Source organism: Bufo gargarizans, chromosome 8 (genome assembly GCF_014858855.1).
Source record: "Bufo gargarizans isolate SCDJY-AF-19 chromosome 8, ASM1485885v1, whole genome shotgun sequence".
NCBI classification, from domain to species: domain Eukaryota; kingdom Metazoa; phylum Chordata; class Amphibia; order Anura; family Bufonidae; genus Bufo; species Bufo gargarizans.
In genome coordinates, this window is record NC_058087.1 from 111,550,667 (window position 1) to 111,572,991 (window position 22,325).

At 44.0% G+C, this 22,325-nt stretch overlaps 1 protein-coding gene across 3 annotated transcripts in view; it reads right to left on the reverse strand.

Moving 5' to 3' along the window:
- The window catches only part of HSPD1 (heat shock protein family D (Hsp60) member 1), a 158,883-nt gene that overhangs the window by 61,128 nt on the left and 75,430 nt on the right, over positions 1-22,325 (reverse strand). For all 3 annotated transcript variants that reach the window (XM_044304966.1, XM_044304967.1, XM_044304965.1), the window contains exons 7-8: positions 19,540-19,708; positions 18,361-18,460 (exon numbers count right to left, since the gene is read on the reverse strand). In XM_044304966.1, the coding sequence (XP_044160901.1) occupies positions 18,361-18,460; positions 19,540-19,708 (269 nt within the window). The remainder of the gene's footprint in view (positions 1-18,360; positions 18,461-19,539; positions 19,709-22,325) is intronic.

The window sequence follows — 22,325 nt, forward strand, 5'->3', positions numbered from 1 at the left end:
TGAGCCGTCTCAAAGGAGGGATGCCTGTCGCACCGGTAAGGCGATAGGGGGGAGGGGATGGGGGACCCTGCAAGGAGAGAGGCAGCTCCCTGGGCGGCATTATAGGGACGCCAGCATAACCCCTCAGTGGATGCACCTATAGTTGGGGGGGGGGGGGGGGGGGGGGGCTAATAAAACAAACTAGGATGGCCAGACCAGCATGGGAGCTGCACTTCCCACGCCCAAGCTGACCACCGTTAACACTGTGCTCCCAGCATAACCCCACAAGGCTTTGGTGACTGCTATGTGAGACCCCAGGTTTTCCTGCAGATAATACATGCAGTTCATAATGTTCTCCTGGGGGTCAGTCAAGCAGGAGACCCGGGGGGTTCGTGGGTCGTAGGGCTGGAGAAGTCACTCTCTCACCACAGCCGTCTTCACCCTCGGTCCGTTCCAGCAGGGTCGCCCCTTCAGCTACTGGCACCGTAGTGGCAGGACGCTGGAAGAGGGACTTGGCGTGCGGGCGACCCTTACGCTGGCGGGATGCAGGGGAGCTGGGCTGCCCTGGTCCACCTTGCCTTCTGTGGGGGAGGCAGCAGTGCGGATGCCGGCACTGGCGCAGCTCAACCCCGGGAGAAACAGAGAGGTCTAGTGCGTCTGTTATCCCGTATTCTGGAACAAAAAGAAAAGAAAAAGTAAAAACCAAAAATTTTAAAAATAACAAAGGAGAAAACAGCCCTGCAGAGCAGGGAGTGTCTTGCCTCCTTGGACACTAAGCAAAAACTGGCAGCCTCTCTCTCCAGGCTGAGGGTATAGCTGTGGAGGAGGGGCTTAACAGTTTTCACTTAGTGTCACGCCTCCTATGGAGAGGAGATATACCCAAGGTCTTCTGTGTCCCCCAAGGAAACTGGGCGAGAAATAGAAATTTAGAAAACTGCAAATTTTTAAAATATTTGGGTAAATTTTGGATTTTTTCATAAATAAAGGCGATATATATTGACTCAAAATTATGACTGTCGTGAAGTACAATGTGTCACGAGAAAACAATCTCAGAATGGCGTGGATAAGTAAAAGTGTTCCAAAGCTATTACTACTTAAAGTGACGCATGTCAGATTTGTAAATTTTGACCTGGACACTGGAGCATCAATGACCTTTGGTCATGAAAGGGTTAAACAAATCTCTTACTATAGTAAATCTGATTCCTTTTCCAGGATCGATTTGGCATTCGGTAATTGGGCGACTCTTTGAAGAAAAGTGGTGATCTCGTATGAGCAGAGAGGCATCTCATACCATTCCCCAGTTTTGTTAAAGGTATGTAAGTGTAGAAGGGGAAAATGCTGCTCGTAAAAGCCATTTGATTAACCCTATATGGTTTGATCTAATGGAGCAAAAAAGTTAAAGGTTTCAAGAGAAAGGAGAATGATTTAGCGACAATAATGGCAAAAGCCAAGCACCGGATGATTAATGAAAAAAACCTGAGAAAACAAGAGAAGCCTGGGTGATGGCAGCCAGTAACCATGATAATTATTTTATGGAAAAAGAGCAGAATATGGATTTATTTAATAAGTCTAAAAGATATTGGGATTGTGGTAGACCAGGTAAATACCTGTCTAAAACAGCTAAAAATAAGGACGTGATCGCAAATATATCTGATTCGAGATGCTGAGGGAATTATACAAAACGTTGCAGATAAGATATTGGGTGTCTTTAGAGAATACTATAAGAATCTGTACTCCCCACAGAAACCGATGGATTATGGGAGTCTGTTGGGATTTTTGGGAGATATTAAAGGGGTTGTCTCATCATAGACAATGGGGGCATATCGCTAGGATATGCTCCCACTGTCTTATAGGTGCGAGTCCCACAGCAAGAACAGAGCCCCACAAGGTGGTGGCTGGAGGACTCCGGTCTGGCCACCATCAAGCCGGATCCCCATAGAAGTGAATGGGAGCGCACCGTGCATGACTGGCCAACACTCCCATTCACTTCTATGGGCTCGACGGAAATGGCAGAGCAAGCGCTCGGCTATTTTCGCTGGCCCCATAGAAAATTAAGGGCGCTGCGCATGCATCCTAGCGATATGCCCCCATTGTCATGAGACAACTCCTTTAATATTCCTAAACTTAGTACTATAGTATTATTCAAAAGGTGGAATTGCATCAACCTATCTCAATGAAGAAGGTATTATCGGTAACAGCTGAAACCCCATCAGGTAAAGCAGCGGGTCCATATGGCCTACTTGCAGAACTATATAAAAGAGTTTTGGAGGTTTTCCTACAGGCAAAGGAAGTGGAACAATCACCTGTTTTGATGGGGGAAGCAACGATTATTTTAATCCCTAAGGAGTGTAAGGATAGCTTGGATCTGGGTTCATATAGCCGGATTTTGCTGATATATAATGATTGTAAGATACTGGTTAGAATATTGGTGAAGACCGTTAGCAATTTATTCATAACTTCTAGTTGAAATAAGAAATGGCAACAGAGTCATAACAATAAATGTTCCAGAATTGTTATTAGGCTCCTTTCACACTTGCGCTCGTCGGTCCGCTCGTGAGCTCCGTTTGAAGGAGCTCACGAGCGGACCCGAACACCTCCGTCCAGCCCTGATGCAGTCTGAATGGAGCGGATCCGCTCAGACTGCATCAGTCTGGCGGCGTTCAGCCTCCGCACGGACAGGCGGACAGCTGAACGCTGCTTGCAGCGTTCAGCTGTCCGCCTGGCCGTGCGGAGGCGAGCGGATGCGTTCAGACTTACAATGTAAGTCAATGGGAACGGATCCGCTTGAAGATGAGCCCATATGGCTCAATCTTCAAGTGGATCCGTCCCCCATTGACTTTACATTGAAAGTCTGAACGGATCCGCTCAGGCTGCTTTCACACTTAGAATTTTTTCTAAGTTATTAATGCAGACGGATCCGTACTGAACGGAGCCTCCGTCTGCATTAATATGATCGGATCCGTTCAGAACTCCCCAAACCAGGAGACTGGCATCTGTGGTGACAATCATCCTCAGATTCTGAAGGGACAGCCACCAAGGGAGAGATGCCCGAACCCGCAGAGACAGATGGACGTGAGCGTCCAGACCCAGAGAGGTCTTGTCCCAAAGTTAAAGGATCTCATGTTGACGCGATCGAGTGTGAAATTGGGCATATGGAACGGCCTTGAAGGAGGCCACCATAAGACAGAGGACCCGAATGCACTCCTAAATGGAGAGGCACGGGGAGCGCATGAGGTGCGACACCGCCCCCTGGATCTGGTAGGACTTGGAGTCCAGAAGATAAAAACTCTGGCAGCCGAGGTATCCAGGACCATTCCCAGGAAGGAGAGAGTCTCTGGGAGGGAAGGAGAGATGACTTTGGGAAGTTGATCAGCCACCCAAATTGTTTCAGTATCCGGACGCTGTCCTCGGCCTGCAGTAGCGAGGGGGCCTTCATCAGAATGTCGTCTAGATAAGGCAGCACAGTAATGCCCCTGGAGCGAAGCTGCGCCATAAGCGGTGCGAGGATCTTGATAAAGACCCGTGGGGAGGTTGCTAACCCAAAAGGAAGAGCGACAAACCGATAGTGCCTGTTGCCAATGGCGAAGCGCAGAAAACGTTGGTGACATTCTGCGATAGGGATGTGCAGATAGGCGTCCTGGATGTCCCCAGATGCGAGGAACTCCCCTGGAAGCAGAGAAGCAATAATGGAGCGTCGGAACTCCATTCGAAATCTCTGTACCCGCAGAAGCTTGTTGAGTAGCTTCAGATCCAGGATCTGCCGCACTGACCCCTTCTTTGGAACGCGAGGGGGAAAAAAACGTTCTGGCGGTCTGGACGCAAACTCAATCTTATAACCCGAAGTTACAACTTCTAGCGCCCAGGTGTCCTGAACATGAGCCCTGCAGACCTGCTGGTAAGAGAGCAGACGGCCCCCCACTGCAAGGGGTGAGGGCATCCCTTCATGCGAAGGCCTGTTTGGGAGCAGCAGGACGGGCTGACTGCATCTTCTGGCGCCAGGAAGACTGGGGCCTAAAGGAAGGCTTCTTGCGGGAGTCCTGAGACTGTTAGGCTAGCAGCGAAATGACTGGTATCGGGAACCAGAAGCCCTGGACTGAAAGGGGCGCTTGGCTCTGGGCTGGGGCAGATGAGTGCTCTTGCCTCCTGTCGCGGCAGAGATAAATTCGTCCAGTCTGGACCCTTCAAAGGGAAGGTGAGCAAAGGAACGATTAGAAGAAACGTCTGCATCCCACACTCTCACCCAGACCTCTCTGCGCTGAATGACAGAAAGCAGAGATGCAGGCAAAGGAGGAACAAATGTCCCTGGAAGCCTTGCATAGGAAGATGGAAGCCTGAGACATTTGGTGAATCAGATCCAGCATGTCAGCAGACGCATCTTGTTCCGCCAGATCTTGGTGGAGTTGCTGTGACCACACCGACAGGGCTCTGGCAACCCAAGCAGAGGCAAAGGCAGGTCGCAGGGAAGTGCCCGCCAGAGAGAGAAAATGGATTTGGTGAGAGAATCCAGATGCCTGTCCACCATGTCCTGTAAAGAGGAGCCATCTAGGACAGGAAGGGCCGTATTCTTGGCTAATCTGGCCACCGGGGGTCCACCTTAGGGGGAAAAGACCACTTCTCCACACTATCCTCCGGAAAAGGATACAGCATATCCATAGGTTTGGTGGCAGAAAACTTTTGATGAGGGCGATTCCAGGCCTTAGCTCTTTAGATGGAAAAAGGGAGAACTCCCGACTAGTGGAAGGCTTAAAGGTGTTACGCACAGCCGCTACCAAGTCAGCCACAAAAGGTGGAAAGCTTAGGTAGGGTGTCCCGCTCCACGACATCATCTAAGCCAGACAATTCCCCTTCAGACTTGTGCTCCCTAGGGGTGGGAGAATAGTCCGCATGCACCACTAGGCTACGGGGGAAAGCGGAGTCAGCCGAGGATTGACGCTGCCGCTCACGCTGCCTCTTAACGGTCAAGTGTCCTCTACAGGAACCACGGAGTGGAGATGGAGTGGTTGGAGCTACAGGATTAGCCATTGCCATGCGGTCCATAAAGGACATGGCTGCGTTGGCAACTAGGGCCAAATCAGCGTTTGCGCCGGACATAACAGAGGCCCAAGCGGGTACCGCAGGCTCCATAGAGACAGGGGAGGAACTGGACTGGGTGAGAGAAGGGCGATCCCGACTGGGGGCAGGGCAGGAGGCATAGGTACCAGAGACAGGTAAGGCAAAAGACACTCCTTACAGGACCCCATTGGGGTCTGAGAAGCGGATTTGGCAGACTTAAGGGGGGCCCCAGGCTTAGGCATGATGGCAGCACAAAAGGAAGATCACTTAAATCCACTTTTCTTCTGGGGGGAAATGGAGGCTGCCAGGCAATGTCCAAAGAACAGCGGCGGGCACTCCATGGGGGACCAGGAAAGCACCATGCTGACCTGTGTCCCCATCTAGTAAAGAAAATAAACCGGAGTAGAATAGTGAGTGTCAACCTCCTTCATCCGGACACTAAAGCAAAGACAGAGTTTCTCCTGCTGGAGCCTGGGCGTATAGCCCGAGGAGGAGCTCTTTCATTTGCATAATGTCCCTCCTACTAATACCTCAAGCTATACCCATGGTCTGTGTCCCCCAATGGAATGTACAAGAAAGGTACAATTCCCAGCATGCCCCAGTCATTTCTATGGGAGTTCAGAGAAGAGTATAGTAAGTATGCATGCTGGGAGTTGGAGTTTCACAACAGCTGGAGTGCCAGAGGTTGCCTTCCCCCTGACCTAAGGAATCCCTCTCAAAGAGTTACTCAATTTATGATTTTGGCATGACACAGGCACCCCTAGTTGGCTTCACATTCTCAACTAACACTCCAACGCGGATATTTTTCATATGTGGTGCCGTTGTCCTAAGATACACCATTTTGGCAGAACTTGATACAAATGATAGGTGATATTTTTAGATTTAGATTAACTCCATCAATTTGTATATGCCTGTTAGGGGAGCTTCCTCAATTTGACAAAAGATAGTGAGTTTATGGTGTATAAAACCCTTTTTTGGCTTGATTATTGATTGCTAGAAAGTGGACGAGAAATGCTGTATCCACTGAAAGAAAGGATAAGTGTAATAAATTTAAATAGAACGATTGAAAAAAAATAAAACAGGTTATATTAAGCAAAACAAAGTGCACATTCATAGTAGGCTATGGCGCAAATGGGAGATCTTTATCCACAGGTCTTCAGATGCCTATCCTAACATAGGGAACAATAGTAGGCCTAAATTACAAGAGGGAAGCAGTAGTCTGTAGACAAAGAGGTCTCTGGGCACACATCCTACTATGACCAAGAGAGATGAAAGATACCGGTAATCCAAATGGAGACTAGAAGTCTGAATAACAAAGGCCTGTATTCCTGAAAGATGGGAGCCAGCAGACCTGAACTTTGTGAGATATACTGGCGGCAAAAGAAACAAACCTTGCCGCTGGGACCAAGTTCACGCCTGGGTACTGGGCTTTACGGGAAGCTAAGTGACTAGACTCATACAGATAAACAGATTGTGCTCAGACTGATGCCAAGGAATGAGAGTAGATGGGTGCCTAAATGGCATACTGGAACCAGTCAAAGAAAAAATAATAATAATCAATCAAGCACGTTGTCTAAGGGAATATACTCTACCAACAACATGAGTACTATATAACAGTAAGCGACAATATGGAACATACCTGACAGTTATAGTGGTGTGTAGGCAGTTGATTCAAATTTAGGTTGGAACCTGGTTCAAGCCAGCAATGCTTTCCGAATAAGACCAGAAGAAAAATCATCCCTGGTTAGCTACAACACATTAAATATATTGACAGCATGGCACCGGCAATTGTCCATTATAATGGACTAAAACAACTGGTAGTCCATGTGTTGCTGCCTTATGGTGCCAGAGCGTATCCGTGGCAATTATTTCAAACAAAGATGTCCCGGTCAGCACATCGTCCATAAAAAAAAATCCAATCTTATTATTTCATTAAAAGGTAAAAAGCCAAAATGTTTGAATGAATCAGCCTTGAATGTCTGATCCGTAGCTCGTTTCGATCAAACCTAGTCATGAGTAAGGACAGAGCGCGACTGTCTGCAATGTGTTGACTGAACTACCCTGTTCAGTCAACACATTGCAGACAGTCACGCTCTGTCCTTACTCATGACTAGGTTTGATCGAGCTACGGATCAGACATTCAAGGCCGATTCATTCAAACATTTTGGCTTTAATACTGTCTGCGACCTGTCTCCGTACAGCATTAAAATGTATTGCCTCATATAGGCAAAATTCGTTTCACCCAAATTCGCATGATACTTTGGTGAATTAATTCGGTATTCACTTCTGCATCTTCATCTTTAAAAATAATTATAATTAGGAATAGAGTCGAGTTTGGACTACATTCTTTTGTAGTCACCCGCCCTATAATAATATCCCCCCTGTAGTTCTATATCCAGGAATGGCATAGTATTGGCATTCAAACTGAAAACCTGAAATTGTCCCAATTATTTATATATTCAATGAAAATCAGGAACCAACATCAATGAACTCCTCCAGCTAAGGAGGCAGGGCTCCAGACTTAAAAAAAAAAAAAAAATAAAATAATATCAAAATATTGGCTCCTAACCTGAAAACAGTTAGGAGCCAAATTGAAATTTTTAGTCGCCATATTTAAACTACATATAATTTCGGTATAATAAAAATACACATGTCTTACCTAGGGTTGTCACTATACCCAAATTTTGACTCTATACCATAAAAGTATTGCGATACTAGATACCACGTGAAAAAAATAAAACACCAAAAAAAGCAGCGTGCATTACAGATTTTATGGACCGTCTGGACCATAATAGAACAGTCCTAACCTAATTTTTGTCGGGACAAGGTAGTCAGCCATGTGGGTGCCAGCCATGTCCCATACCCGGAACCCAGCCTCTACGACTGCCGGCTGCTATTAAAGGGTTTCTACCACTTAGGCGTCACATATTTGGCTGTCAGACACTAGCGATCCGCTAGTGTCTGCTCTGGCCAACCATCCTAATATAATAGCTTTTGGGGCGGTGGTTTGGCTAAAAAAACGACTTTTATTAATATGCTAATGAGCCTCTAGGTGCTATGGGGGAGTCATTAGCACCTAGAGGCTCCGTCTACCTTTAGAAACTGCCGCCCCCAGCGCGTGCCTCCAGCCCGGCCATCTCTTCCTGAATGCGATCCTCGTATGTATTCTGCGCATGCGCAGTGAATGTCTGACCGCTTCCTTGCTCAGACATCTCCACTGCGCCTGCGCGATGACGCCATAGTGCTCCGAGGAACAGGCGCAGTGGAGATGTCTGAGCAGGGAAGCTGTCAGACATTCACTGCGCATGCGCAGAATACATACGAGGATCGCATTCAGGAAGAGATGGCCGGGCTGGAGGCACGCGCTGGGGGCGGCAGTTTCTAAAGGTAGACGGAGCCTCTAGGTGCTAATGACGCCCCCATAGCACCTAGAGGCTCATTAGCATATTAATAAAAGTAGTTTTTTTAGCCAAACCACCGCCCCAAAAGCTATTATATTAGGATGGTTGGCCAGAGCAGACACTAGCGGATCGCTAGTGTCTGACAGCCAAATATGTGACACCTAAGTGGTAGAAACCCTTTAACTGCTGAGGTGAGAGGTAGGCGGGGGGATACTGAGCAGTGGCAGCCATTAGCAAGTGGCGAGGTGATCATTAGTCATCTTGCCACTTGATAATGTTAAGTATGCAAAGGGTTAATAGGAGCCCCACGCTGGTCAAGACACTAAATAGCCAGTGAACCATATATCTCTTTCAAAAGTCCATGCTTGGTAGGAGGGGAGCATAACTTGATATCAAAGAACCACGGCACTCTGCTTTTGAATCAGTTGTTTGATTTTTCTTGATCTTTTTTCATTTTTATATCCATCCAAAAAATTAGTAAGCCACTGGCCAACGTTTGGTCTATTTGACCTTGTTCACGGCCTTAGTCTGCATAGTAATGGAGTTCTACACCATCCCAGAACTCCATTACTATGCAGACTAAGGCCGTGAACAAGGTCAAATAGACCGAAACGTTGGCCAGTGGCTTACTAATTTTTTGGATGGATATAAAAATGAAAAAAGATATATAAAGAAAAATCAAACAACTGATTGAAAAGCAGCTATAGAGTGCCGTGGTTCTTTGATCTCAAGTTATGCACCCTTACCACTGAGCACCGCTGATTATCTAAAGGAGTGCCGCTCAACTACCCTTCTTCAATAGTAGGAGGCGAGGTTATCTCCTCCTACTGGGTTTTTAGTGTCTTGACCAGCTCAGGGCTCCTATTAACCCTTTACTTCCCTTAAGATAATTTTTGTGGGCCCAGGCAGGGAGCTCACACGGAGCACCAGCAGCGGCCCCCTGAATATTATCAGGGTCGTAAAAACGAAAGGATTAGCCTTTAGCAGCGTCGGATGACTGTTTGTGGAATGTTAAGTATGCGCTGAACCTGTTCTGTGGAGCAGTCGGCATGGAGCGGCTCCCTGTTTTCATGACTGAAGAGCAAGCTGCCACTGTGTTCAGCGCGCAGGGAATGAGGGTGGGGTGAGGAGCAGCCAATGGCAGGGCAGCTTACGGATCATACTATTACCAATCAGCAGCCTCCTCAATAATAACAGAGCTCTGTACTGTGTGGAGCTCTGTTATTGGATTGCTGTCTGCTGTATGAAATCCTGTTCTTAAAGCAGCAGTTCTTAAGGCGCAAATGGCGACAAGACTACAAAGTCATTTTGCAATTCTAAAGTCGCATTGGCGACCATTTTAGTTGCCACCTGGAGCCCTGTAAGGAGGTCATCAATGCATCTCCCAAAAAATTATCAAAAAAAAAAGTATTGGTTTTTATAAAATATGAATTGCTTCTCCCATGCCCACATGTATATACAGTATGTACATCTGTATATACGTCTAAACAGCTGGCAACAAAAAGAAGTATACCCCTAAGAGAAAATGACCAGATTATGCCCAAAGTGTCAACATTGTGTGGCCACCACAACTCAGCACTGCCTTAACTCTATTGGGCATGGAGTGCACTATAGCTTCACAGGTTGCCATTGGAATCATTCTCCACTCCTCAATATCACAGATGGTGTTTGCCCCGTGCTTTATTCCCAGTCACAGCCCAGGCCACTCATGGGAATACTCACCTGTCCAAAACTGCCATGACTGCTCTTAATAGTCACTGGTATGCCCCAGGATTCAGTGTAACTGCAGCCAAATTCACTCAGGCTTGTATGATTTGTGCACATCACAACATAGGAAGGATGGTAAAAACACCTTTGAGGCACACTCCCAGGCCCGATTTCCCCTTCCAAAGACTGCAAATAGATTACATCCAACTACCCAAAGTGGGGACCCTAGAATACGTCTTGGTATGTGTAGATCTGTTTTCAGGGTGGCCAGAGACCTACCCTGTGGCCAAAGCCACTGCACAAAACACAGCCAAGAAACTTCTGAATGAGATAGTTTGCCGGTATGGGGTCCCAGAGACAATTAAGAGTGACCGAGGTTCTCACTTTACTGGGGAGGTCATGCGTGAAATTATGGGAGCCCTGGGTATTGAACAAGCCTTCCATACTGCGTATCACCCACAAAGCAGCGGTAGAGTAGAGCGACTCAACGGCACAATTAAACCAAAAATACAGAAGGCCATGGCTGAACTGAAAAAGCCATGGACAGAGTGTCTACCCTTGGCACTTTTCTCCATCCGGTATACACCTAACCGGAAGACAGGCCTGAGTCCATATGAAGTACTCTTTGGGAATGCCCCTAGACTAGGACTCTATTTTCCACAGCAACTCCAGATGCAGCATAATAGTCTTTCAAAGTACGTTATCTGTCTTACAAACAGACTGTCTAATGTGTATTCCCAAGTTTTTGCTTCTCTTCCAGATCCAGACAGCATAGAGGCAACTCATTCTCTACAACCTGGAGATTGGGTAGTGGTGAAACGACACGTGCGGAAAGTTCTAGAACCACGATTTGAGGGTCCACATCAAGTACTGTTAACCACCGCCACTGCTGTCAAGTTGGAAGGAAAGCCTAATTGGGTCCACGCATCACACTGCAAAAAAGTACCAGAACCTCAAGTGCTGGAATGACTGCAAGGGCCGTAATATCTTTTCATTTTTTACTATTCGTTTTATATTGTACAGGGGAACATGCACAGTCAGATCAAGTCCCAAATTCCATATTTCGAACAATATTAACACAAGGGAATCAGAATACAATTACATCTCGTACAGCTTCACCCATGGTTGACAAAATGGCCTTAGAGACAGGGTTTTCAGACACAAATGTATGGCTAGAATGGATCCGCTATACGGTTCTTTCCCAGAAGCGATCCAACTGCATAGCATGTGCTGCAGCTCGACCTCATTTGGGTACGGTACCTTTCCCTTTGAGTGAGGTTACCGATCCTGAGGGTTTCAAGTGTATCCTTAAGATGTACACTGAAACCATTCCCAGTAATGACACCTCCCGCTGCAGGACATTAGAATTACTCTATCCTATTGTTCATGATAAAGATCATATGGGTTTCGGTATAACGCCATACCCTGGAAATTATACCTGTTTCAATCGTAACCATACAGGCAAAGACATTGGTGTTTTCCCTCCAGGATATTGTTCCTATAACATCTATCTAAATGAGACAAGTAGTGACTCTGATGCTTACCCTGACAAATGGTTTGTCCACCAAGGTTATCAACATTCGGACATCTGGTGGTTGTGTGGAGACATGAAGCTCCGACCCAGGATACGAATGGAATGGATTGGCCAATGTACCTTGATTAAGGTGCTGATGCCATTTGTTCTATTTTCGACTCTTGAGTGGAAGCAAGCCAGTACGCAAGCCAATGTCCGGTCAAGGCTAAGGAGGTCACTCCCTACATCTTTTGATTCTCATGTATACATAGATACTATAGGAGTCCCTAGAGGAGTTCCTGATGAATTCATGGCTAGAAACCAGATAGCTGCTGGTTTCGAATCAATACTTCCCACAATTGGCGTAAATAAAAATGTAGGATGGATTAACTATTTGTATTATAATCAACAGAGATTCGTGAATTATACCCGAGATGCAGTAAAAGGAATATCGGAACAACTGAGCTCTTCATCGGTGATGGCGTTACAGAATCGACTGGCCCTACAGAAATCGACTGGCCCTCGACATGATCCTAGCGGAAAAAGGAGGCGTCTGCAAGATGATCGGAAGTTCCTGCTGCACCTTCATTCCGAACAACACTGCCCCTGACGGAAGCATCACAAAGGCTTTGAATGGACTGACTTCTTTATCGAATGAACTAGAGGAAAACTCTGGAATCAACAACCCCATTAATTCATGGCTAGAACCTAGAACAGTGGTTTGGGAACTGGTCTAATGTGTTAGCCAATATGTTAATGACACTGGTGGTAGTACTTGTAGTATTGGCATTAATAGGGTGTTGTGTGATTCCTTGTTTTAGGAAAATTGTTTTTAAAATGTTCAATTCAACCACACCTGCAACCACCATGTACATGCATTGTGAAACTGACAAACCTAAAGATTATTTGGAGAACCTCTTTGAGGAACGCGATTCAGTCCTAAAACAAATGAAATCTTGTTGATAGTTGCGGAATAAATAGAACCAGATGAAGGCAAACCCGAAAGGGAGTTGGGGGGGGATCTGGTGAAGCAATAAGGAAAGTCCAGCTCTTTGCCGTTTAGGGCGCTGGGAGAGTACCTCACATTGCTTATTCATCTTGTATCTATTTACCGCAAAAAGGAGGGATTTGTGAGAGACAAGATTAAGATTTCTCCTGTAGTACACATTTGTCTCCACTAGATGGCATAAACTCAATTAGGAGCCTCATGTACATCTTCTTTGTCTTAAGATCATTAGTGAAAGAAAGGAGGAGTTAAGTTGCTATCTTTCGAATGTGCCAATCAACTCAGGAATGGAGTTAGTAAACCACTCCCTTTTTGTCACAGAGCCAATGAACTTTCATCTAGGACTACCCTTTTGTCTACCTCATGTTGCCTATATAAGAGTATGTAACTGTAATAAAGATAGATATTTTTCCATGATACCAGCCTGCATTGGTCTCAGAGAGAAAGCTGTATGAGCTCATACTTATAATTCTAACTGATTTGGAGCCACACAAAAGAAGAAGTTGTGTCGTAGATTTTGCGACAACACAGAGCACCTTTACCCTCAGTTTCTTTAGCAAGGAAGTAGCAGTCTTGGAGGTGTGTTTTGGGTTATGTTGGAATACTGCCTGCTGCCCAGTTTCTGAAGGGAGGGGAGGGGGGGGGGGGGGATCATGCTCTGCTTCAGTATGTCACAGTACACGTTTGCATTCATGGTTTTCTCAATCAACTGTAGCTCCCCACAGCCAGCAGCATTCATGTAGCCCCAAACCATGACACTCCCACCACCATGCTTGACACACTTGTCTTTTTACTCCTCACCTGGTTGCCGCCACACACACTTGACACCATCTGAACCTAATAAGTTTATATTGGCCTCGTCAGTCCACAGGACATGGTTCCAGTAATCAATGTCCTTAGTCTGCTTGTCCTCAGCAAACTGCTTGCTGGCTTTCTTGTGCATCATCTTTAGAAAAAGCTTCCTTCTGGGATGACAACAATGCAGACCAATTTGATGCAGTGCGCGGCGTATGGCCTGAGCACTGAGAGGCTGACCCCCCATCCATTTACAGAGGACCTTTCAATGGTTCCAACATTATGATATAAAGCCCTACACTGTCAGGTAATTATAAGATGTCAGGGTGCTTTTTCTTTTACGCATTGGCTTCTCCCCTGTGCCCCCCGTTCACTTTTGCCGCCCCGTATGCCAATTAGCAGCATTGGTATAGGGAGAAGGAGACGGCCAGGTTTCTCAATGGGCGTCTCATTCTCCCTGGTTGCGACGCTCTCCGCTGCGATTAGGCAGCTCACAGCTAGGGAGAAGGAGACGCCCCTTTAGAAAACTTGCTGTCTCCTCCTTCCTGTACCGATGCTGCTAATTAGCACACAGGGCGGCAAAAGTGAACGGGGGCACAGGGGAGGAGCCAATGTGAAAAATATAAAGCACCCTGGCATCTAATAAAGCCCTACACTGTCAGGTAATAATATCATAATGTTAGGACCAGTGAAAAGTGCTCTTTAACCTCTGTAGCAATGCTGGCAGCACTCATAAGTTTATTTTACAAAGACAACCTTTGTATATGGACGCTGAGCACGTGCACTTAACTTCTTTGTTTGACCATGGCGAGTCCTGTTCAGAGTTGAACCAGTCTGGTTAAACCACTGTATGGTCTTGGCCACTGTGTTGCAGCTCAGTTTCAGGGCCAGGGATCAGCAAGCTCTGGCACTCCAGCTGTTCAGAACCTACAACTTTCAGAATGCTTCATTCACTTCTATGGTAGTTGGAAGAGCAGCTGAACATGTTCGCATGCTGGGATTTATAGTTTCACAGCAGCTGGAGTACCAAAGGTTGCTGATCCATGGCCTAGGCCATCTTTATGTAGATCAACAATTCTTTGCCGTGAGGTGCCATGTTGAACTTCCAGTTATCTGTATGAGAGTGAGTGAACGTGATAAGACCAAATTTAACACACTGCTCCCCATTCACACCTGGGACCTTGTAACACTAATGAGACACATGACACTGGGAGGGAAAATAGCTAATTGGGCGTGTACCCACTTTTGTTACCAGCGGTTTAGACAATAGTGTCGAGTTATTTTGAGGGCACGCCAAATTTACACTGTTATACATACAAGCTGTACGCTAACTACTTTACACTGTATCAAAGTGTCATATCTTCAGTGTTGTTCCATGAAAATAAAATATTTACAAAAATGTGAGGGGTGTACTGGCTTTTGTGAGATACTGTATATACATACTGTCACGGCCTTTGGTGTGCATGCTGTTGCCAGCGGCAACATGCTGTGGTTGCAACATGTAGGTGCTTCCTCCTTTCTCTTGGCGATTCTCTAAACCTGACACCAAAACGCATATGTGAAAGTAGCCTAAGATGTATGAAAACTTGAGCTTTAAAGGGGTTCTGCACTTTGTTTAAACTGATGATCTATCCTCTGGATAGATCAGCATCTGATCGGCAGGGGTCCGACACCCGGGACCCCCGCCGATCAGCTGTTTGAGAAGGCAGCGGCACTCCAGCAGTGCCGTGGCCTTCTCACTATTTACCGTTGGCCCAGTGACGTCACGACTAGTATCACTGGCCTGGGCGTGGCTAAGCTCTGTTCAGTTGAATAGACCCATGAAGTGTTTATTAGATCTCCCCTTTTCTAAACTAAATCACCCAAATGTTTTAGTCTTTCTGGGTCCTTTTCTATGTCCGTGTTACCCAGTTGGTATTTACTGGTGACATGTATTTTTCCATCCAATGTGCATAACCTTACATTTATCAGTGTTAAACCTCATTTACAAATTCTCTGCCCAAGCCTCCAACCTATCCAGATCCATCTATAGCAGTGTACTGTCCTCTTGTGTGAATTACTTTACACAGTTTATTATCTTCAACAAAACTGATCTACTAGTGACGATGACCCAATACAACCAAGTATGTACCGTTAATAACCATCCTCTGTTTTCTATAAAGGAGCCAGTTACTCACAAAACATACACACATTTTCCCACAGGCCAAGCAGTCTCATTTTATGTACTAACCTTTTACATGGCACTGTATCAAATGCTTTTGAGAAGTCAAGATATATGACATCCAACGACTCACCTATTCCAGTCTAGAACTTACCTCCTCATAGAAACTGATTTAGTTTGAGAGGACGATAGCATCTCTTAGAAAACGTTCAGTTTTTTGTTTACCCACAAAAGAGGTTAGACAAACCAGTTTATATAGTTTCCAGACAGTGTTTTTGACACCAGGGTCTGTCTATTACATTACTTTATTCGCTTAGAATATTGGGGTGTATTCCCAGCGATTTGTCTATTTTAATCTTTTTTTTAGACACTGCTGTAATTCTTCCTGGGTCAGGCAGGTCACATTTAAAGAGGACCTTTTACCACTCCTGACATGCCCGTTTTAATAGCTTCATGCATTCCTCATGTAATAATTCTGGATCATCTATTTTTATGGCTCTGTTGTTTCTATGTTATTTCCTTTATTATTTCTACTAGAAGTTATGAATGAATTGCTAGCAGTCTGCAGTAAGGTCACAGAGGGGGGTTAACCAGTTAGGGGTATGTACCTGCACAGACTTACTCTATCCAATCAGTGCTGCCATTTTCAGACTGTGCAGCCACACACCCCAACTTGTTACCACCCCTCTGTACCCTTACTGCAGACTGCTAGCAATTCATTTATAACTTCTAGTAGAAATAAAGGAATTGCACAACAGAGCCATAAGAATAGATGTTCTAGAATTGTTATTACATGGGTAATACATGAAGCTATTAAAACAGTCATGTCAGGAGTAGTGAAAGGTCCTCTTTAAAGTTTACTTTGAAAATCTACATTTCATTTTCTTTATTGCTCTCTACAACTCCCACTCCTCAAGCCTTTTTTAAACTTTAACCATTTATATCACTGAAGATTTTAGTGTTAGTTTTACTCTTTTGGCAATGAGCCTCTTTCTCCAGCTTAGCTGCCTTTATCTGTCTTTTATATATTCTATTTCTCCTTGTAGTTTTTTTCTTTTAGCACTTATCTACATTCCTGTTTCAGTAATGTATACGCTTTCTTTGTCATTTATTGCCTCCTTTATATTTATCCAGTTTTTTTTTCTTGAGCCTTTTAATTCCTATACGGTATGTATCTCTCACGATTAGAATTTAGAATGCATTTAAAAATATCCCTTTTTTTAACTATTATGTTAGATTTGCTGCTCTTTTCCTATAATGTTGGGGTTATGGGGGATTTTGTTATTGTATTTTTTGAATACATTTGTATTTGCTTTTACTTCAATAAAAATGATCCGATTTAAAAAAATAAATAAATCCCATTTTGTGGCTGTATTTTTATTTTTAACGGACATTGTCCTAGTTAGTGAGGCTTGTCAAATTTAGCTTTTCAGATGTTCACCACTTTTGTGGCTCCTTTTTGAATGACAACTGGAAATTATTTATATTATGGTCACTACTTCTCAGGTGTCCCCCAACCTGCTTGTCTGTTCTGTCAGGTCTATTAGTTAGTACCAAGTGCAGTATGGCTGTCCCTCTAGTCCGATCCTGTACAGGTTGGGAAATAATTCTGTTTAGTTTTTGACAAGATCCACAGGTTTTATTTTCCCAGTCTATAGCTGGGTAGTTTAAGTCCTCCATAATAACAACCTCATGATTTGCCACCAAATCTAGTTCCCTTACTAGTAGATTTTCTGTGGACTGTTATATTAGGTGGCTTATAACAACTTAAACTCAAACCCCTTCCCTTTCTGTTATTAAGATCCTTTCTAAACAGACTTACAGTTAACAGCCCAGCCATAGCCATCATCTAGCCATGTCTCAGTTACCCCATGTCATAGTCCAACTCTGACATTGCAAATTCCAGTTCACCAGTTTTATTAGTCAGGCTTCTGGCATTCATATACATACAATTAAGATGTTTTTGAATAAGAGGTTTTTATTCTAGTTTCTACCTTCATTCCAACCCCAGGATGCCAAATTTAAATATTCAACAGTTCTCCCTCCTAGCAAGTGAACCTAGTTTGTTTGGATGTCCTGAGGAGATCAATTCAAGGGGAGTTATGGTTATGAGGTTGGGATTGGATTTATGGTGAATAGAAAAGTGCCTGGACACACTGTGCTCATTTTATTTTGCTTTTATGTGTATTGATAAGCTCTCGCAGGGATGGAGATGCACACATCCTACATACTAAAAGTAAACATCGGCATTCTAGTACATACACCCTTTATTCTGAGAAGCAGTTTTCCTGCAGCAAAGGCATTTAGACACATTCATGGCGCTCCTTCCGTTTCCCATTTGCACCCTCAGAACAAACACTACATATAATTATCACATTATTACTCTCCTTAAAGGGCCTATTCAGTTTGAGGGGCTTATATAATAGAAACCACCCCAAAATGACCCTGTTTTGGAAACTACACCCTTCAAATTATTGAAAACTAATTTTAAAAATTATCCCCAGAAAACATGCACGATCCTTGTAGCCCCTCCACCAATGGGAAACTATATTCTCTAATATGAATGAGGTGTACAAGAGGTATAGAACTCCATGAATCAAACATTGTATAATCTTTTCTGTGAATAGGGGGGTTAGTGAACTACAGCTCCCAGCATGTCCAGTAAGCCCAATACTGTTCTTCATAGAGGAGGGGGAAAAAAAAAAAAAAAAAAGGTAATGTGTACCCAAATTTAAAGCTAACTTACAACTCCACCAGAAGAAACTGCCATGTCCTTTAACTGATTCTTTCTGTTATCTCCAAAACCTGGGGATTTCACAGCAACCACTTGAAGACCAACCTTTAATCTAAAAAGCACAGAATACTATTAAAATACCATCACACAATGCATACAGGTATGGTTACTTTCACACTCACGTTTTGGGCAGATCCGTCCTTGATCCACAAAAAATGATCCGTTACAATAATACAAACGCATGCATCCGTCATGAACAGATCAGTTTGTATTGTATTATCTGTAACATTGCCAAAACAGATCCATCATGAACTCCATTGAAAGTTAATGGTAAACTGATCAGTTTTCTATTGTGCCAGAGAAAACTGATCCGTCCCCATTGTGTTCCAGAACGGATCAGTTTGGCTCAGTTTCGTCAAGCAGGCAGCAAAACGCCTCAGGCAGTGTTTTGGTGCCCGCCTTCAGAGCAGAATGGAGACTGATCGGAGGCAAACTAATGCATTTTGAGTGGATCCTTTTCCATTTAGAAGGCATTATGGCAAAACTGATCCGTTTTGGACAGCTTCTGAGAGCCCATCACGGATCTCGCAAACGGAAAGCCAAAAGGCAAGTGTGAAAGTAGCCTATGAGCTGTGTAATATTTGTGCATATTTAAAATTGATTTATGTATTAATACACTAAAATAGTATTACTTATTGCATAGTGTACAGGTTTTCACAGAGAATAAATTTTACATTATAACAGACAGTTAGGCCACTTTCAGACAATTCCAGTGTGGCAGCATTTTAGCTTTGAATCTGGTTCAGTAGAGCTTGCTAAAGTTCCAGGTTAGGGGGGCCATAATAGCACTAAATGCTGTTGCCGTCTTAAAGTGACCTTAAAGGGGCAACAAATTACTGAACTGCGCTGTGGTGTGTTATTGTATGAAGGCCAATTTTTACCATTGCTAGGCGCCATATCGAGCAATCCCACAGAAAACGCATAGAGCAATACACACATGCTCAACCTGCCACAACATTCAGACAGGGAAACAGGATTGGTGTGGCTGCAACAGGTCAGACCCCCACAGACCAAATAGTTAGCCCTTAACCTGTGGATGGTGTATAACTTTGCATAACTCCTTTAAAATATTCAGTAACTATAGTTGTCAAAAAATGAATGTATGATATTTGATTTTATGGTGATCTTTACCTGTTTAATACTAGTGTACTCAAAGCTTCCCCATCAACATCTTCAGCGATTATAACCAAGGGTTTGCGGTGTGCATTTGCAATCTCAAGAGCAGGCACTATTGACTGCACGCTGGAGATCTTTTTTTCACTAAGTAAAAGATAAGCATCCTGGAATTCACATTTCTGACCTGAAAACAGACAATATTCAGATAAAAACATAAAAAACACACCTGAAAGAGTAAGTTACATACAGCCCAGAACCAGAGGCTGTATGACCAATTCCCCTCCTTGTCACAGGAAAATGTTCAATTAGTTGATGCCCTGATTAGGCTTGAGATCAGTGTGGCTAATGGTAAGGCCTCTGCCCCAGATTGTTTACCCCTGTAAACTATACCAACAACCCGATGACTATTTAGCACTTGCATACCTATGTATGACGAGTTACTTATTTAAACGCCCAAACCACCTTAAAGGGGTTGTCTCACTTCAGCAACTGGCATCACAAAGCGAAAGTTGACACAAAGCATTTACTAGTGTACTGCGATTGTCCATATTGCTTCCTTTGCTGGCTAGAAACATTTTCGTGTTGCCAATATGTGATATGTTACAATTGAGACCTGTTGAATAGCAATGTGTGTGTATTTAATCATGCAATTCATGGAGTTTCAGTATTGTCTTAATATGGATTGTGCTGCATGTGGAGTTTTATTCAGTCAAATCTTTATCTGGTTCCTTATAAAGATTTATAAATAAATAATGTGACCTTTGGTGTGCATCTACTTGGGCATGCACTTTCTTGCTTTTCTTTTGGTACTACAATTGATTGCAGTCTGCACCCACAAATATCTTAGTGGTACCCAGTGTTTTTCACTTGCCTATCGTCTGCATAGGATATCAACATCAGATTGGAGGGGGTCTGACTCCCGCCACCCCTGCCGATCAGCGTTTGTAGAGAAAGCAGCGCTTGTAAGACCCTTTTAAAGTGAATAGGAAAGTGCTATTCCGTTGAAGTGAATGGGATGGCTTAGGTGTAGGTGCAGCTCACTGCTGCAGTTCTAATGGCGAGCAGGTAAACAATTAAGAAAAGGCAGCGCTTCGTCAAACAGCTTAGCAGGGGCTGCCAGGTGTCTGCCTCAATCCGATCTGATACTGATGTCCTATCCTCACGATAGATCATCAATATTAAAAAAGCGCACAAACCCTTTAATGACAACACAATCATTTTAAAACCAGACAAAATCATGGAGGAGTGTTAGGCTACTTCCGTCAAACTCCACTGAAAAACAACGGGGATGGATCCGTTTTCTATTGTGTCAGTTTTGCTCCGCATTCCATGAAGGAAAGAAAACCACAGCATGCTGCGGTTCGCTCTCCAGTATGAGAACGCAATCAAACGGAACGGAATGCATTTTGGAGGATTTCGTTCAGTTACGTTTTGAGTGGGGACAAAAACGGAAGCATTTTATTCCGGTATACTTCTGAAAAAATTTATTTGGCTTGCTCTTAGACGGTTTGTAAACAGAGTCAGGCCTGGATAGTAGCACATGTTCTATAATTAGTTTAAAACAGGATTAACAATTCTTCTTAATATGGGGTAAGTTATTGTGGATAGCTCACCACCTTTCTCAGTGTGGTAGAGGTGCTCTAGTCTGAGACTGATCACCCAGTCAGAATGAAGTAGAAAATTGTGAAAAGCGACTGGCACTCGCTATGTGGGTCACAACATCAGCAATTTATTAACATAAAATGGTAAGAATTACAGCATAATAATTAAAACCTCTCTATATCCAAGAGTGATTGCATAAAATATCTATCTAAAAGATATAAAACAATAGGGCCAGCAAACAGCTGATCTGTTAATCCTATATATAAAAGATAAACAATATGGCCTGTCCTGATGGCTGAATACAGTTCCAATGTCCGCTTGTGATGTTTGCGGATTTAAGACACTGTTCCTTTAAATCAAGGAAATATGTATCCGGATTGTGTTTTCGATCCTAAAGTTCAGATCTCAATGTCCACAAACTGTAGTGTCAGATTTCTCCTTCGCCGTAGCTTACTAGTATTTGGTGGTCAAATGCGGTGGAGAGATGTCGCTTACCGGTATCTCCGAAGGTCTGGCACTCTCGTTCCCCAGCTTTCCGCACCACGCTGCTGCACTTGCTTCCGGCCGCCTCGCTGTCTGTTGTGAATCACGTGTTATTCCAGAGATACCGCGTTCCCGTTATTCCAGAGATACTGTTCCCGTATTCCAATGCGATTGTACTCGCAGCGGGAGGAGAAAAAATGGAGCGCTCCAAATTTGAAAGATGGATTAGATGATCTTAATCATATCCGGATTAATCGTCAGGACAGGGATTTTAAAGCCAGACGTGTTTCGGGGACTTCACTCCCCTTCCTCAGTGGCTAAATCCCACTTGCAAACTCTGGACTGGAGTATGTATTATACACATTTGCGGTATTCTTGCGTTTTTTGTGTCACACGTGCGTTTTTTCTGTATTTTCATCGTGGTGTTATAATCAATATAGACAATGAAGGACAAGTTACTGCCAAGTTGCTTTTCAATAATAAAAATGAAAATATATCAAAAATATATATAAAAAAGCTGTAGACAACCTTTATAAAATCAACATATAAGAGGGAAATATTATTCACTTCTAAGGTCTATATCAATATAGATTACTGGTTTGTAGAGCTAAAAATAAAAATGACAGAGACATCATTAAAATCACATAATCTCCCTTTAAAACTTAATTTCAGACCAGTCTGAAATGATGACGTTTTAAAGGGAGATTATGTGATTT